This window comes from Oncorhynchus masou, chromosome 24 (genome assembly GCF_036934945.1).
Source record: "Oncorhynchus masou masou isolate Uvic2021 chromosome 24, UVic_Omas_1.1, whole genome shotgun sequence".
Taxonomy (NCBI): Eukaryota; Metazoa; Chordata; class Actinopteri; order Salmoniformes; family Salmonidae; genus Oncorhynchus; species Oncorhynchus masou.
In genome coordinates, this window is record NC_088235.1 from 72,614,128 (window position 1) to 72,632,397 (window position 18,270).

Here is an 18,270-nt window from a genome sequence, read left to right on the forward strand (position 1 = left end):
GGGAGTATCAAGAGGTTTAAGAAGCTTCTTAAGTTTGTGTAAGATGTATTTTATCCCTTTGAGCATGGTGAAGTTATTAATTACACTTTGGATGGTGTATCAGTACACCCAGTCACTACTAACAGTTGCTGGTGAGGAAGTAAACCACTCAGGGATTTCACCATGAGGCCAATGGTGACTTTAAAACAGTTACAGTTTAATAGTTTAATGGCTTCTGATAGGAGAAAACTGAGGATGGATCAACAACGTAGTTATTCTACAATACTAACTAGTTTTTCCACAATACAGTAAAACTATAAAAAAATATGGCAAAGAAATTAACTTTATGTCCTAAATACAAAGTGTTGGGGCCTCCAGAGCAGCGCGGTGGTCTAAGGCCCTGCATCGCAGTGCTAGCTGTGCCACTAGAGATTCTGGGTTAGAGTCCAGGCTCTGTCGCAGTTGGCCGCAACCGGGAGACCCATGGGGCGGTGCACAATTGGCCCAGTGTCATCTGGGTTAGGGGAGGGTTTGGTCGTCAAGGATGTCCTTGTCCCATCGTGCACTAGCAACTCCTGTGGCGGGCCAAGCGCAGTGCACGCTGACACAGTCGCCAGGTGTGGGTTTGGGACAAATCTAGCAACACATCACTGAGTACCACTCAAGCATACCAATGTTATTGGTATGCTTGTAATCGGCAAGGACTATGGAGCTTTTTTTAGGATAAAAGAAATGGAATAGAGCTAAGCACAGGCAGAATCCTAGAAGAAAACCTGTTTCAGTCTGCTTTCCAACAGACACTGGGAGAGGAATTCACCTTTCAGAAGGACAACAAGCTAAAACACAAGGCCAAATATACACTGTAGTTGCTTAGACAGACGACATTGAACGTTCCGGAGCAGCCAGTTACAGTAGACTTCAATCCGCTTGAAAATCAATGCAAGACTTGAATGGCTGTCAAGAAATTATCAACAACCAACATGACAGAGCTTGAAGAATTTTTAAAAGGATAATATGCAAATATTGTACAATCCAGGTGTGCAAAGCTCTTCGACTGAATGACTCACAGCTGTAATATATGCCAAAGGGGATTATAACATGTATTGACTCAGGGGTGTGACTACTTATGTAAATTAGATATATTTCTGTCATTAGTTTTCGAAACATTTGCAAAAATGTCTAAAAACTTGTTTTCACTTTGTCATCATGGGGTATTGTGTGTAGATGGGTGAGATTTTTTATTTATTTAATCCATTTTGAATTCAGGTTGTAAGACAACAAAATGTGGAATAAGTCAAGGGGCAGGAATTCTTTCTGAAGGCACTGTAGGAAATAGGATACCATTTGGGACGATCCCCGGGACTGTGGAGTTAGGATGGTGAAGTTGGAATTTCTGTCGACTTCGCTAAGGGAAATGCCCATAGTTTCTATGAAGTTAGTGGATTTACAGTACAGTGCCTTAGAAGGCGTCGTGACACGTTTGTAATACACACACATTCATGCGCACACGCACAGGTGACTGATGAATAGACCTTACCTTTGTCCAGGGACCTCTCCAGTGAGGGTCTGGGTGAGACCATCTTCCTGGCCAGGGTGAGGTGGACCGTCTGGCCCGTCTGCTTCATCACACCCAGAACTTCCTGGTTCGTGAAGCCCTGCAGGCTCATCCCGTCCATCTGACAAAGGAACAGTCCAAAATTACTTAGTTCATCCTATCCTTCAGACACAATGGAAGAGTCCAACATGACTCAAGTCATTGAGAACACTCTTTCTATAGAAACCTGACAAAGGCCTGATATGGTTGTGTTATACTGTGAAGTATGGGTTCTGTTGGTTAGCCATGCTCAAACAAACCTGACTCAGATTTAATCATCTAAATCAGATGTTAAGTGCTGTGTTGGGACATTTCAAGAATGGGTGGAAAGGCCACTATCCCTCACTGTGCACATACACACCAAGGGGTTAATTAAGGTGGTCTCATTAAAAGCTGATTAAGGGTCTCACCGCTATGATCCTGTCGTGGATGCGTATGTTCCCACTCTGCTCAGCTGCACTCCCAGGAACTACATTCTTCACAAACACTCCCAACGCATCTGACACACAGTGAGCAAAAAAAGGAGAGAGAGAGAGAGAAAGGGTGGAGAGAAAGAGCGATAAATGGAGAGGGGAATAAAGCAACAAGACAACAACAACAAAAACAATCCATCGCAACCACAGTGTCAAAGCATTGAGTGACATTAAATAACAGATCTGAGTGCAATAGGGGTTAGGGAACTAGGATTAGGGGCTAGAAGTTCACATGATATAGGGCATTAGCCTACCTTCACTGGTAAAGGCATTGTAACCGATGATGGAGATGCCCAGGCTCTGGCCCTCCTCCTTCATCAGAGGCACTTCATGGATCTCATAACCCTCCAGGTTGGGCTGGAACAAATAGGGAAACAGACAGAGACATAGAGCAGCTATACGGTACGTGGATTTCTTGCCATTTTTATTTAACTACGCAAATCAGTTAAGAACAAATTCATATTTACAATGACGGCCGACCCCGGCCAAACCCTAACCTGGACGACGCTGGGCCAATTGTGCGCCGCCCTATGGGGCTTCCAATCACGGCCGGAAGAGAACCAGGGTGTGTAGTGACGCCTCTAGCAATGTGATGCAGTGCCTTAGACCGCTGCGCCACTCTGGAGTTGTGCCCCAAAAACATACTTTTTATTGGTGTGTGGGTGTGCGCGGAGACGGGCAGGGGCAACAGGAGGTCTGTGCATGGTGAGAACGTTTGCATGCACGTGTCCCCCATTCCCAGTCTCACTTACAGTCCTGCTGAGCCTGCGCTGGGGTCCGACTCCAGGCAGTGGGGGCAGGGCTGAGACGGGACTGGCGGCGGGCGGCGGAGGGGGCGGCAAGGAGGTGGAGGGCTGTCCCGAGGGGTCACGGGCGATGAGCATGCGCACACGGCTCCCGCAGCCCTGCAGCACCTTGACCACCTGGTCACTGGCCAGGCCCCACGTGGGGGTCTCCCCGATACGCAGGATGTGGTCGCCGGTACGCAGGCGCCCATCCTAGGAGGGGGAGTAGAGAGAGAGGTGGGAGGCGGGATAGGGAGAGAGAGAGAACATTTCTGAACAAAATTTTAACTAACTTGAAATCTTACTGTAGATCATATACAATGCATTATAATTCATGGCCTAGGAATAACCACACTATGGATTTCACATCATTTCTTATAGTTTGTAAAAGTGTGCCAGTACCTGAAAGAACCACCCAGAAACTATGCTCATATTCAGTAGCCTCATCAGACCATTTCAGCCAATGTGGTCCAATGCATTTTACACCCCACTTGAACAGGCTAGTCCCACCCTGGCCCACGCAGCTAAACTAAGAAATCTATTCCCCGACATGCAGGTCAAGCAGAACAAACTCAGACTAAAAAGAGATCATGATATACAAAGAGATGGGGAGAATGGCAGCCTTTGTGGAAAGACCGATGAGAATCTTTTGATGCATATACTTGACGCAGAAAATCTCCCCAACTTCTCTCCCTGGGTCTGTGCACGGGACAACAGGGGCTCATGGAAGGAAGACGGGCGCAGCCATTAAACGTTGAAATGGGAAACGCCAGGGTCTAACAAAGCCCCAATTTTGACAGCGTTTTTGGAGCATAAAATCCAGTGATGTGTGAAATGCTGTACTGTGCCTTTTGAACAAGCAGGGTTTTGTTGACTGTGCCCGGGCTCTCTTGGACATTCAGAGAACGAGAGAGCGAGAGAAAGTGAGAGAGGGCACAACAGAGAGAAAGAAAGAAAAAGGGAGAAAAAAATGTAGATAAAAAGAAAATAGAGAGGGGGAGAGGGGAGGACTGGTGCAAGGGGCTTTCAAAAACAAGGGACAGTGTTTTTTAAAATCCAGATCTCTCCTGGATAACACTTTCTTAGAAGGTTAAAACCAACATTGACAGTTTTTTTTTTTAACAAATCGAATAACACGTTCCCATGTTAACTCAAACTGAATACACCCAAAGGAAAAAAGCTAAGCGTTGAGTGGAACTGGAGAAGAAAGGGGACGCTTGTAAATGAGCATCGGCTGTGTCAGGGACTTTGGGCGTATTCAAGTAAATCTTTGGTGAACATCTCTGTAATTGCGAACAGAAAAGCAGTCCTTGGAGCCGGACGTGGGGCGAGCTGGCTCTGTGTAGCCAGGATGTAATCCCCTTACAAGGTGATTCTTTTTTCCCCTCCGGCTCAATGGCTATTATAATGTAACTGAGCCTTTTGTGGGACGCACTCGGCATTAATTCAGCTAAACTGGCTGCTACTATTCATAGTGGATGACCGGTCTGGAAGATTGTTAAAGCAAAGCTCTGAGTATGTGATGGTGTAGTAGGCCTACTGCTGAGGACTATTGGGCAATGGAAGAAAAAAAAAGGGGTCACAGCCGACATCTTGAATCGTCTAATTAAATTCTTAATTTAAGTTTGTTTCCTGAAGTGTAAATCCTATTTCTGGAGAGAGAAAACATTTTTGGAACGTATTTTTATATATACCCCTTATTTTAGGCACTAAACTATTTCCATATATACTTCCATAAATTGTTTTAACTAGTAATGGGGACCTTCAAATGAGTCTTGTGTGGTTGGTGGGCATCCCAGGGAGAACGCCATCGTGTTCGTGAGAGTCTCAGCTTTCCACAGAGGGGTCATATATTAGTGTGTCGACTAAACCGTTAAGACACTACACATATTTTCGTGACCTCATGGTCTGACAAACGCCACTCTAGCTCTGCCACCTTTTACCTCAAATGCAGAAGGATATTGGCGTGGATTGAGACGCAGCCCATGCAAAAAAAAAAAAAAACATTGAGCTAAAAAGACAGATTTTGATGGGGATGTTTTTGTTATGTTCATTTGGTTTCCACGCAGCGCAACCACTGTAGGCCAAGGTTTAAAGGGTGGGTGGGCATGTGTGTGAGCGCGTGCATCTCAGTCACCAGATTCACCTAATTCAACACTTGTCAGAGATTCTGGAGCTGCACCCGAGACAGCCGTTTCCACCACCATCAACATAATTTGGTGTTATGGGACTCCTCCTGGAAGAATGACGTCGCATCCCTCCAATAGAGTTCCAGACACTTGAAGAATTTATATCAAGGTAAATTGAAGCTGTTCTTGCGTCTTGTGGTGGCCCAACACCCTATCAAGACACTTTGTTGGCGTTTACTTTATTTTTGCAGTTACCTGCATTAACTTTGAAAGCATAAGTATATGTTATGTCTAATATACCTTATCAGCCACACTGTTTGGCACCAGGGTCCTCACCACCACTCCTGTGGCCTTGCCTCCAACAATACCGAAGCCCAGGCCCGAGCCGTCGTTCACCAGCTCTATCTCCTCCACATGGCCCCACTGCTCCTGGACGGTCGATACAGCGAGAGAGGGAGAAAGACAAGAGTGAATGATTCATTCATTCATATAAACCCAGTGTGTGTGAGCAGGGCTGTGATAGAATCAGTGATTGAAGGCTAATCCTGTTTAGTAATAAGACACAGAATTGTGCTTGCTGCAACATGGTTGCAAAGGTCTCAGAAAACCTTTTTTTTTTTTTGATTGGACCTGTGGTTCTGGACTAAAAAAAAGCATGTTCAATTAAGATTTTTAATTAAAAGTGCTTCTTTAGACCAGGACTAGAGTGAAAACGACCAGAGTAAGCCTTATCAATTATCAGTGCATATGTTACCTGCAATATAAACTTAAAACTGCACATGGGTGTGGGGAAATATTGGCCCCTAACTTAATGGTTTTCTCTAAAATGTCCAAAATATAAACGAAGAGGCTGATCAACGTGAAGGTCAGCGAGTCCCTTGGGTCCTGTTCTAAAGCCTCCTTCCTCCCTGATCACACACCCAGTCCACACCCTGTCCTAATCACCACGGAGTCTAGTCCACGGCTTTTTATTAACCAACCAATTGGCTGCTACAATCAGAACAGCTCTTTTCTTATTACACAGCGTTATCTGATGGGTGACTTCCTCTGCAGTTTGCTCTCTGTCTAATGAAACCTCATTGTGGTGTCTTACGTACTGCAGCCCACTGGGGTGACAAAGCTTTTCTACCCCTCCTGCTCACGGCTTATCCCGTTTACTGAAAAAAAAAAAAAAAAAGTGAAGAGCCATTTCCCAGATAAGAAGTGGAGCTTCACAGTCAGCAACACAGATGTGTTTTGTGGCGAGGGCTGGTTTCCGTCTGAGCTTTCAGGCCAAATTAACGAGTGTTGCTTGTTCACTGACGAGGAGCATTGTAAGCAGGCTTGGTTAAGTTCAATAAGCGACTTTGTGAGAGTAAGGAAGCAGATTCAAGTAAACTTGTTTTATAACTTCTACAGTCCGTGTGGACACATCTTATTCTGAAAAAAGAGCATCTAGATGTGAAGAGTCTATCTGCTGGGTTTAACAGTACATTAAGGCATTCAAATCTAATTTTATTTGCCACATACACCGAATACAACCGGTGTAGATCTTACAGTGAAACGCTTACTTACAAGACCTTAACCAACTATGCTTTCAGAAGTTAAGAAAAACATTTGTTTGGTAAAAAAAAAATAGAAAATAAAAGTAACAAATATTTAAAACAGCAGTAAAATAACAATAGCAATGCTATATACAGGGGTACCGATACAGAGTCAATGTGCAGGGGCACCGGTTTGTCAAGGTAAGATGTACATGTAGGTAGAGTTAAAGTGACTATGCATAGATAACAGAGCAGCAACAGCATAAAAGAGGGGTGGGGGTGGGGCAATGTAAATAGTCTGGGTAGCCGTTTGATAAGCTGTTCAGGAGTCTTATGACTCAGGACGACCTGACATGATGACTCCTTGCTGTCCCCAGTCCACCTGGCCGTGCTGCTGCTCCAGTTTCAGCTGCCTTATTATTATTGGACCATGCTGGTCATTTTATCAACATTTTAACATCTTGGCCATGTTCTGTTATAATCTCCACCCGGCACAGCCAGAAGAGGACTGGCCACCCCACATAGCCTGGGTCCTCTCTTGGTTTCTTCCTAGGTTTTGGCCTTTCTAGGGAGTTTTTCCTGGCCACCGTGCTTCTACACCTGCATTGCTTGCTGTTTGGGGTTTTAGGCTGGGTTTCTGTACAGCACTTTGAGATATCAGCTGATGTACGAAGGGCTACATGAAAAAAAAATATTTGAGTAGATGCTGTTTAGAAGCCTCTTGGTACTAGACTTGGCGTTCGAGTGCCACTTGCCGTGCGGTAGCAGAGAGAAGTGTTTTTAATTTATTTCACCTTTATTTAACCCGTTTGGGATAAGGGGCAGTATTTTCACGTCCGGATGAAAAGCGTTTGCTACTGAAAACTGCCTGCTACTGGATAGAAAACTAAAATTTCCAAAACTGTTAAAATAATGTCTGCAAGGATAACAGAACTTATTTGGCAGGCGAAATCCCAAGGACAAACCATCCATTAACTTTTTTTTTTTTTTAGTTCACTGTTTTCAATTGGTTTTCTATGGGAACCTAGATGTGTCACTTGGTTACAGTTCATATTGCTTCCACTAGATGTCAACAGTGTTTAGAAATTGGTTGATGTTTTTCCTTTAGGGAAATGAAGAAGTACAGCTATTCAGAACAAGGGTCCAGCCTAATGTACTCTTGTTTGGGGGGCGCGACCTGAAGCTCGCTCCACTTTCATTTTAGCCGCAATTGAACAGTGTATTACCGTCTTACATTTTATTGATTATTTACGTTTTAAAATAGCTAAAGTTGGATTAGGAAAGTTGTTTGAAATGTTTGTACCAAGATTTCAAGTAACTTATTAGATAAATGGTAGTCATGTTGGGCGAGTTGGAACCAGTGTTTTTCTGAATCAAACGTGCCAAATAAATCGTCATTTTGGGGATATTTTTTTTTTTCTACACAAAATTCTTATTTTCAATGACGGCCTGGGAACAGTGGGTTAACTGCCTGTTCAGGGGCAGAACGACAGATTTTGTACCTTGTCAGCTCAGGGGTTTGAACTCTCAACCTTCCGGTTACTAGTTCAACGCTCTAACCACTAGGCTACACTGCCGCCCCATAATGACGGAATTAATCGAACAAAAGTACCATTTGTGATGTTTATGGGACATATTGGAGTGCCAACAGAAGATCTTCAAAGGTAAGGCACGAATTATATCGTATTTCTGAGTTGTGTTGCGCCTGGCGGGTCGAACTATGATTGTCATGTGTTTGTTTGATGGGATGCTGTCCTCAGATAATAGCATGGTTTGCTTTCGCCGTAAAGCCTTTTTGAAATCTGACACGGTGGCTGGATTTACGTGCTCTGTCCTCTTTTTGCTTTAGTCCACAATCATCTCCTTTGTCTTGATCACATTGACGGAGAGGTTGTTGTCATGGCACCACACAGCCAGGTCTCTTACCTCCTCCCTATAGGCTGTCTCACAGTTGTTGGTGATCAGGCCTATGACTGTTGTCATCAGCAAACTTGATGGAGTCATGCCTGGCCATAAAACCATGAGTGAACAAGGAGTACAGCAGGGGACTAAACATGCACCCCTGAGGTGCTCCCGTGTTGAGGATCAGCGTGGCGGATGTGTTGTTACCCATCTTTACCAACTGGGGGTGATCGTCAGGAAGTCCAGGATCCAGTTTCAGAGGGAGGTGTTAAGTCCCAGGGTCCTTAGCTTAGTGATGAACTTTGAGGGCACTATGGTGTTGAACACTGAGCTGTAGTCAATGAAAAGCATTCTCACATAAGTGTTCCTTTTGTCCAGGTGGGAAAGGGCAATGTTGAGTGCAATAGAGATTGCGTCATCTATGGATCTACGTTATGTAAATTGGAGTGGGTCTAGGGTTTCTGGGATAAATGGTGTTGATGTGAGCCATTACCATCTTTTCAAAGCACTTCATGGCAACCGATGTGAGTGCTACGGGTCGGAAGTCATTTAGGCAGGTTACCATAGTTTTCTTGGGCACAGGGACTATGGTGGTCTGCCTGAAATATGTTTTTATTTACAGACTCTGAAAGGGAGAGGTTGAAAATGTCAGTGAAGACACATGCCAGTTGGTCAGAGCATGCTCAGAGTACATGTCCTGGTAATCCGTCTGGCCCTGCGGCCTTGTGAATGTTGACCTTTTTAAAGGTCTTACTCACATCGGCTGCGGAGAGCGTGATCACACAGTCGTCCAGAACCACTGATTCTCTCATGCATGTTGTTTCAGTGTTACTTGCCTCGAAGCGAACATAGAAGTAATTTAGCTTGTCTGGTAGGTTCATGTCACTGGGCATCACGTGGCTCTGCTTCCCTTTGTTTTGTTAATAGTTTGCAAGCCCTGCCACATCCGATGAGCGTCAGAGCCAGTATAATAAAATTCAATCTTTGTCCTGTATTGATGCTTTGCCTGTTTGATGGTTCGTCGGAGGGCATAGCGGGATTTCTTATAAGCTTCTGGGTTAGAGTCCCGCTCCTTGAAAGCGGCAGCTCTACCCTTTAGCTCAGTGCGGATGGTACCTGCAATCCATGGCTTCCGGTTGGGGTACGTACGGTCAACTGTGGGGACGACGTCGTCAATGCACTTATTGATGAAGCCAGTGACTGACGTTGTGTACTTCTCAATGCCATCGAGAGAATCCCGGAACATATTCCAGTCTGCGCTAGCTTAACTTCTTCGATATAGGGGGCGCTCTTTTAATTTTTGGATAAAAAAACATTCCCGTTTTAAACAAGATATTTTGTCATGAAAAGATGCTCGACTATGCATATAATTGACAGCTTTGGAAAGAAAACAATGACGTTTCCAAAACTGCAAAGATATTATCTGTGAATGCCACAGAACTGATGCTACAGGGGAAACCAAGATGAAATTTCAAACAGGAAATGGCCCAGATTTTGAGGGCGCTGTGTTCCAATGTCTCCTTATATGGCTGTGAATGCGCCAGGAAAGAGCCTACACTTTGTCGTTTCCCCAAGTTGTCTGCAGCATTGTGACGTATTTGTAGGCATAACATTGGAAGTTTGACCATAAGACTACATTTACCAGGTGCCCGCTTGGTGTCCTCCGTCTAAATTATTGCGTAATCTCCAGCTGCGTACATTTTACCATTTGCTTCAGAGGAGAAAGTCAACTTCCACAAATGATTTATCATCGAATAGATATGTGAAAAACACTGAGGATTGATTCTAAACAGCGTTTGCCATGTTTCTGTCAATATTATGGAGTTAATATGGAAAAAAAGTTTGGCCTTGTAATAACTGAATTTTCGGGGGGTTTTCTTAGCCAAACGTGATGAACAAAACGGAGAGATTTCTCCTACACAAATAATCATTTTGTAAAAACTGAACATTTGCTATCTGAGAGTCTCCTCATTGAAAACATCCGAAGTTCTTCAAAAGTAAATTATTTTATTTGAATGCTTTTCTTGTTTTTGTGAAAATGTTGCCTGTTGAATGCTAGGCTTAATGCTATGCTAGCTATCAATACTCTTACACAAATGCTTGTGTAGCTATGGTTGAAAAGCATATTTTGATAATATGAGATGACAGTGTTGTTAACAAAAGGCTAAGCTTGTGAGTGAATATATTTCTTTCATTTGCGATTTTCATGAATAGTTAACGTTGCGTTATGCTAATGAGCTTGAGGCTATGATTACGCTCCCGGAATACGGGATTGCTCGACGCAAGAAGTTAAAACGCGCCAGCTGTATGTTATTCATGTCGTCGTTCAGCCACAACTCGGTGAAACATAAGATATTACAGCCTTTAATGTCACGTGTATACGTGACCGTAGTTAGTCTATTTTATTATCGATTGAGTGTACGTTGGCTAATAGGCTAATCTTTCTCCTGCAAATGACAGGGATGAGGGCCTTGACGGGCATCTGAAGTAAATCCTTTGCGTCCGACTCGTTGAAGAAAAAAATATTCCTCCAGTACGGGGTGAGTTATTGCTGTCCTGATATCAAGAAGCTATTTTGGTGCTAAGACATAGGGCAGACATTATGTACAAAATAATTTACAAATAACTTGAAAAAAAAACAATAGCACAATTGGTTACGGGATCGTAAAACGGCAGTCATCTCCTTCAGCGCCATAGGCTAATTGATTTTATCACATAAAAAGTATGTTTACATGCTACCGTTCTGTCAAGGCAACTAAAACAGAGCCCAAATTAGCATAATTAATATAGGCCAAGCAACTGCCTGTTGGAACAATAACCATTCACTTAACTAGACATCATGAGAATTAAACACAGTATTTGAACAACTTCATTAATGTAACTAAAGACCTAACATACACTTGATATTCTCAATCCCACAAATGCTGTGAGCAGGGACTGAAAAACAATTCAGGGAAAAAAGTGCATTTCTTTCCATATTGACAGTTCAGCCCCATGAAAGGTTAAATAATTATTAGACAAAAGAGTTGTCTAACGAAACCCAAACAAACAAAGGTCTGGGTTATTGACAGTTTTAATGAGAAAGCCATAATGGGAACGTTCATCCCAAGCACTCAGTTTCAGAGAAGAAAAACAGTTTTACTGGGAGCCTGGAACAACATGCCTCCCATATCATCCCTCCTGGAAGCAAGGTCCGTATTAGGAGTAGGAATGCTGATCTGACATCAGGTCCCCCCCCCCTGTCCATGTAATCTTATTCATTATGATTCAAAATGTATCCTATAATTAGCACTCAGACTTTGTGGGTAAAGCATCTCATTACAGTATAGAAGTGTATCATGTCAGACATATTTTTTTAATGTTCAAAGAAACGTAGGGTTTAAGATTATGCCAACGTGCTCTGGAAGCCATGTTTAATGCGAATGTCAGGTATGAGGTGGGTGGACAAGAGAGAGGAACGCTCCAGAGCAATATTAGCGTCTGTACAATTGGAAATTTAAGGCACAGAAACTAAGGAAACCAATCCCTGAAGTAATCCTAGGTCAATATTTTCTCAGCTTTTCACGATAAGAGAGCTAGTTTGGATGGACAGAAGGCAGGGAGGGGGGGGGGGGCTTGTTTAAAAGAGGAGCTTGGGAGCCGAGGAACATTTGTTTAAGGGGAAGATTCAGTTGATGGGTATCAGGGACAAGAGGGGCCGAATGACATCATGAGATGTTGTGCAGAAGTTGCTTTTGGCATCCCTCAAAAAGGTAGAGATTGAAAACAATCTATACGGAGCCCTGACACACTGACGGAAACTATGACCGTAAAAATATGCAATAAACAGGATGGCGATCAGAGTGATTTTATGTCACCTTTTCACGACACAACCCAACGGAGAGAACGAAGAGAGTGAGTGGTGCCAAGTAGGGCAGGGACAATACCAGTATCGCGATACTCGTTAGAGTCATAGCAAGGAAACAAAACACAAAGCGGATTTTACTTATTGGAAGGCAGCCCCTAATGTCAGAAACAAACATATTTTCTTCCAGTCACATGTATTTACTTTCCAAGTTATAGCACACTGTTACATACAGCAGGACTTTAAAAGGACCCAACAGTTGGGTCCGCTTCGTGTTTTTATTTTTGCCACGGGAAAGAAATATAACGATACTGGTATCGTCACAGCCCTAATGCCAAGCTGACAATTCAAGAGAATCAGCGAGCGGTGTCTGGGTTTTTGTAGAGGCGGAATCTTGGCTCAGGGTGAGAGATAGGCCAGGGAAAACTGCAATAAAAATCAAGTCCAGATTTTTTTATTTTTTGCCAGCGCTCCATTAAACACAACCTCAAGAGAAACATGAATAAAACACAAGGTAAAGCAAGGCCCCGGCTTGATACGTACGCAGGATACGGCCTCAATCCAAACTGGATTAAAAACAGGAATAGTGAAAAAGCACACGATAATGACCTCAATCGCTGGAACTAGGCCTAACTTGTCTGTCGTCTCGTTTGCATTACTTTTTTTTTCTTTTTCCGAGGGCTTTTCTTTGTGGTTATTTAAAAAGGTCCAATGCAGCTGTTTTTATCTCAATATCAAATCATTTCTGGGTAACAATTAAGTACATTACTGTGATTGTCAATTTAAAACTAAAACAGCTTCAGAACAATTTCTCATGGAATAATTTTGACATGGATTGCGTGTGTGCCATTCATAGTCAATACAAAAGATTGAAGTGCCTTTGAGCAAGGTATGGTAGTAGGTGCCAAGTGCACCAGCTTGTGTCAAGAACTGCAACACTACTGGGTCTTTCACGATAAACAGTTTCCTGTGTGCATCTCGAATGGTCCACCACCCAAAGGACATCCAGCCAACTAGACAACTGTGGGAAGCATTGTAGGAACGCTTTCAACACCTTGTAGAGTCCATGCCACAACAAAATGAGGCTGTTCTGGAGGTGAAAAGGGGGTTGCCGTGCAACTCAATATTAGGAAGATGCACTGAGTGTACAAAACACTAAAGAACATATGAAACACAAGGTAATCATGTTTTTGACTGCACTGGGCCTTTAATTTAATGTGCAGCGGTTAGGACTGTTTCTGTTTATAACAAATATATGCCATATGTTTGTTGTCGGAGCTTCAGGTTAATCGTATACGTCACCCCAGTGTTGATATAGCCGGTCTCATTTTCACCCACTGCAAGTTGCTCATCCTACAACTCCCTTCACATGTCAGTTCTGATAAAAATTCAACCTATTTGCACCAATAGTTCAATGACAACACTTACTTAATAACTACCAATCTTTGCCTGCTTATACATTGAACAAAAATATAAAAACGCAACATGCAAACATTTCAAAGAGTTACAGTTTTTTTATTTCACCCTAATCTATGGATTTCACATGACTGGGAATACAGATATGAATCTGTTGGTCACAGATATAGAAAAAAAAGTAGGGACATGGATCAGAAAACCAGTCAGTATCTGGACCATTTGCAACATGCAGGGCGACGTCTCCTTTGCATATACAGTACCAGTCAAACGTTTGGACACGCCTTCACATTCGAGGGCTTTTCCTTATTTTTTTTACATTGAAGAATAATAGTGAGGACATCAAAACTATGAACTAACACATGGAATCATGTAATAACCAACAAAAAAGTGTTATATCAAAATATATTTTAGATTCTTCAAAGTAGTCACCCTTTTCCCTGATTACAGCTTTTTTTACACTCTTGACATTCTCTCAACCAGCTTCATGAGGTAGTCATCTGAAATGCATTTCAATTAACAGGTGTGCAAAGCTCATGTGTGAAATATCTTCTTAATGTATTTGAACCAATCAGTTGTCTTGTGAAAAGGTAGGGTTGGTATTGAGAAGATAGCCCTATTTGGTAAAAGACCAAGTCCATATTATGGTAAGAACAGCTCAAATATGCAAAGAGGAAGACATGAAGGTCAGTCATGCCGTAAAATTTCAAGAACTTCCAATCGGTTCTTCAATTGCAGCCGCAAAAACCATCAAGCGATATGAAACTGACTCATGAGGACCACCACAGGAAAGGAAGACCCAGAGTTACCTCTTCTGCAGAGGATAAGTTCATTAGAATTACGAGCCTCAGAAATTGCAGCCCAAATAAATGCTTCAGAGTTCAAGTAACAGACATCTCAACATCAACTGTTCAGAGGAAACTGTGTGAATCAGGCCTTCATGGTCGAATTACTGCAATGAAACCACTACTAAAAGACACCAATAAGAAGAGACTTTCCTGGGCCAAGAAACACAAGCAAAGGCCATTAGACCAGTGGAAATTTGTTCTTTGGTCTGATGAGTCCAAATTCGAGATTTATGGTTCCAACCGCCGTGTCTTTGTGAGATGCAGAGTAGGTTAACAGATGATCTGCACATGTGTGGTTCCCACGTGAAGCATGGAGGTGGTGGTGTGACGGTGCTTAGCTGGTGACACTGTCAGTGATTTATGTAGAATTGAGCTTTTGTTTATTTTATTTTTTACAGGGACAGTGCACATTAATCAACATTTCATTAAAAGTGCCAGTTTTAAGCCAGCCGGCTAATTTTCAACCGCAGTCCCTGGGCAGGTTATTAAAAACAATTACAATATAGACAATAGCAACATAGGACAAGCAAGACATAGCATACAGACAGAACAAAAAGCAGCAAGACAAAATTCTTAAAAGCGACAGTGTTTCCACACCTCACAAGCTACAGACATGGAAAGCAGCAACACACAGCTAGGGACCATGTTCACAAATCTGATTTACCTTTAGCAATGTCTTCAAGCATTTTGTGAAAGTGTGATATGTGGTGCAGTTATACGTGTTTGATGGCAGTGGATTCCAGAAATTCAAGGCACACTTAACCAGCATGGCTACCACAGCATTCTGCAGTGATACGCCATCCCATCTGGTTTGCACTTAGTGGGAATATCATTTGTTTTTCAACAGGACAATGACCCAACATACTTCCAGGCTGTGTAAGGGATTTTTGACCAAGAAGGAGAGTGATGGAGTGCTGCATCAGATGACCAAGCCTCCATAATAACCCGACCTCAACCCAATTGAGATGATTTGGGGTGAGTTGGACTGCAGAGTGACGGAAAAGCAGCCAACAAGTGCTCTGCATGTGGGAACTCCTTCAAAACTGTTGGAAAAGCATTCCAGGTGAAGCTGGTTGAGAGAATGCTAAGAGAGTGCAAAGCGGTCATCAAGACAAAGGGTGGCTACTTTGAAGAATCTGAAATATAAAATTTGATTTATTTAACACTTGTTTGGTTACTACATGATTCCATGTGTCATTTCATAGTTTTGATGCTTTCACTTTTATTCTACAATGTAGAAAATAGTAACAATAAAGAAAAACCCTTGAATGAGTAGGTGTGTCCAAACTTTTGACTGGTACTGTAGTTGATGAGGCTGTTGATTGTGGCCTGACGTTCTAATCTTCTTCAATGGCTGTGCGAAGTTGCTGGATATTGGCAGGAACTGGAGCACCCTGTCATACATGGTGATCCAGAGCATCCCAAACATGCTCAATGGTTGACATGTCTGGTGAGTATGCTGGCCATGGAAGAGCTGGGACATTTTAAGCTTCCAGGAATTGTGTACAGTTCCTTGCAAAATAAGGCTGTGTATTATCATGCTGAATCATGAGGTTATGGCAGCAGATGAATGGCAAGACAATGGGCCTCAACATCTCATCACAGTATCTCTGTGCATTCAAATTGCCATCGATAAAATATTTTGTTTGTTGTCCGTAGTGTATGCCTGCCAATACTATAACCCCACCTCCACCATGGGGCACTCTGTTCACAATGTTAACATCAGCAAACCACTCGCCCACACGACGCCATACATGCTGTCTGCCAACTTGAAACTCGGATACATCTGCAAAGAGCACACATCTCCAGCATGCCAGTGGCCATCGATGGTGAGCATATGCCCACTGAAGTCAGTTACAACGCCGAAATGCAGTCAGGTCAAGACCCTGGTGAGGATGACAAGCACACAGATGATCTTCCCGAGACGGTTTGACAGTTTGTGCAGAAATCCTTTCATGTGGTCTGTGGTTGTGAGGCCGGTTGGAAGTACTGCCAAATTCTCTAATACACTGGCTTACGATAGAGAAATAAACATTCAATTCACTGGCAACAACTCTGGTGGACATTCCTGCAGTCAGCATGCCAATTGCATACTCCCTCAAAACAGACATCAGTAGCATTGTATAGTGTGACAAAACCACACGTTTTAGTGAGCTGCACCTGTGTAATGATCATGCTGTTTAATCAGCTTCTTGACATGCCACACCTGTCAGGTGGATGGATTATCTTGGCAAAGGTGAAATGCTCACTAACACAGATGTGCACAAAAATGTTAAGAAATAAAAAAACTTTTATTTTATTTCAGCTCATGAAGTATGGGACCAACTCCTTACATTTTGTGTTACCTGACACTGAATAACCAGAGGAAATCTTAAATGTCATTTTACCATTTGAATTCAGGAAAAATGTATCAACTAAAAACATTGCTTCTTATAGTCTTAGATGACCATTGCTCAAAAGACAAGAGGATTTAAAGACAGGTAAAACAGTCAAAATACACACCAACAAATCTATGATTCACTTTTTCTATGCATTACATCTCCGAACTCGCTTCTTCTCCTTGACTTCCAGGTCTACATTGATTGAGCAAGCGCACAGTGACTTAAATACATATTGTCAGGAGGCAAACCTGCAAGTGAAGCACTAACTTGATTTCCTTTAGGCTATAAGGACATCAACATCATACACTCAATGTCAACAGCCCACGGGTAGTAAAATACTGCATAAATATGAATTTCAAATTTGGACTCATACAGAGTCAAGTAGCATCACCTAAAACCTGACCTCCAAACCAGATTGATGCCATTTACTCTACAGTGACAGTCAAGTGCCTGTTTTTCGTGACAGGTTACAGAATAACAGGAAATAGCCTTGGCCTTAATGACAGTGTTAAAAAGCTAGATGTTAGACATCCTGACGCTCCTATGCCCTATAGACCCCTGCATGGGAGTCAAATTTGCAAGAGATCAGTAGACAACATGAGTTGATGTACAGCTCAAAAAAAAACGTTTATTTGCCTAGTTACCAACCTGACTTCTCCCTAGCGCTTATATTGATTGGTCTTTGACCAGAAGGCCACAAGGGCAAACACGTCAACATTTTTAACCACAATAAATCAATAACAGTACCACTATTAAAACAAGAAACAGTAGCCTCCTAATCATGGGTTGCACCTCCATCGCATTGTTGATATTGTTATGATATTGTTATGAACACTCTACAGACGCCACAGCCATATTGGTGCCCGACTGATGCCCAGTCATTCTGAACATGGCTTAATGACTGTTTAGTCAAAATGACACTACAGTAGCGTGGAAATACGATGTCGTTGTTAAATTTGGCAAATAATAAGTTGGAAACAACTTAACATTATGACAATCGGCAAACATACGTGACGGCATTGGTGCCATTAGCAAGCAAAGCTAGTCAAAAATATACTGAACAAAAATATAACCGTAACATGCAACAGTTTCATAGATTTACTGAGTTCTTATGATGAAATAAATGAATTAGCCCCTAATCTATGCATTTCACATGACTGGGACAGATATGCATCTGTTAGTCACAGATTCGCCCCTGCCCCAATAAAAGGGGCCATGGCATTGTCACTGTTTTTCTGTGCATTCAAATTGCCATCGATAAAAAGCAATTGTGTTCATTGTTTGTAGCTTATGCCTGCCCATACCATGACCCCACCGCCACCATGGGGCACTCTGTTCACAACGTTGACATCAGCAAACCGCTCGCCCACACAATACAATACACGTGGTCTGTGCTTGT

At 42.6% G+C, this 18,270-nt stretch overlaps 1 protein-coding gene across 7 annotated transcripts in view; it reads right to left on the reverse strand.

Annotated features, from left to right (window-relative positions):
• The window catches only part of patj (PATJ crumbs cell polarity complex component), a 190,238-nt gene that overhangs the window by 165,975 nt on the left and 5,993 nt on the right, over positions 1–18,270 (reverse strand). For all 7 annotated transcript variants that reach the window (XM_064934768.1, XM_064934770.1, XM_064934767.1 and 4 more), the window contains 5 exons: positions 5,261–5,389; positions 2,799–3,044; positions 2,301–2,403; positions 1,984–2,072; positions 1,517–1,655 (listed from right to left, as the gene is read on the reverse strand). In XM_064934768.1, the coding sequence (XP_064790840.1) occupies positions 1,517–1,655; positions 1,984–2,072; positions 2,301–2,403; positions 2,799–3,044; positions 5,261–5,389 (706 nt within the window). The remainder of the gene's footprint in view (positions 1–1,516; positions 1,656–1,983; positions 2,073–2,300; positions 2,404–2,798; positions 3,045–5,260; positions 5,390–18,270) is intronic.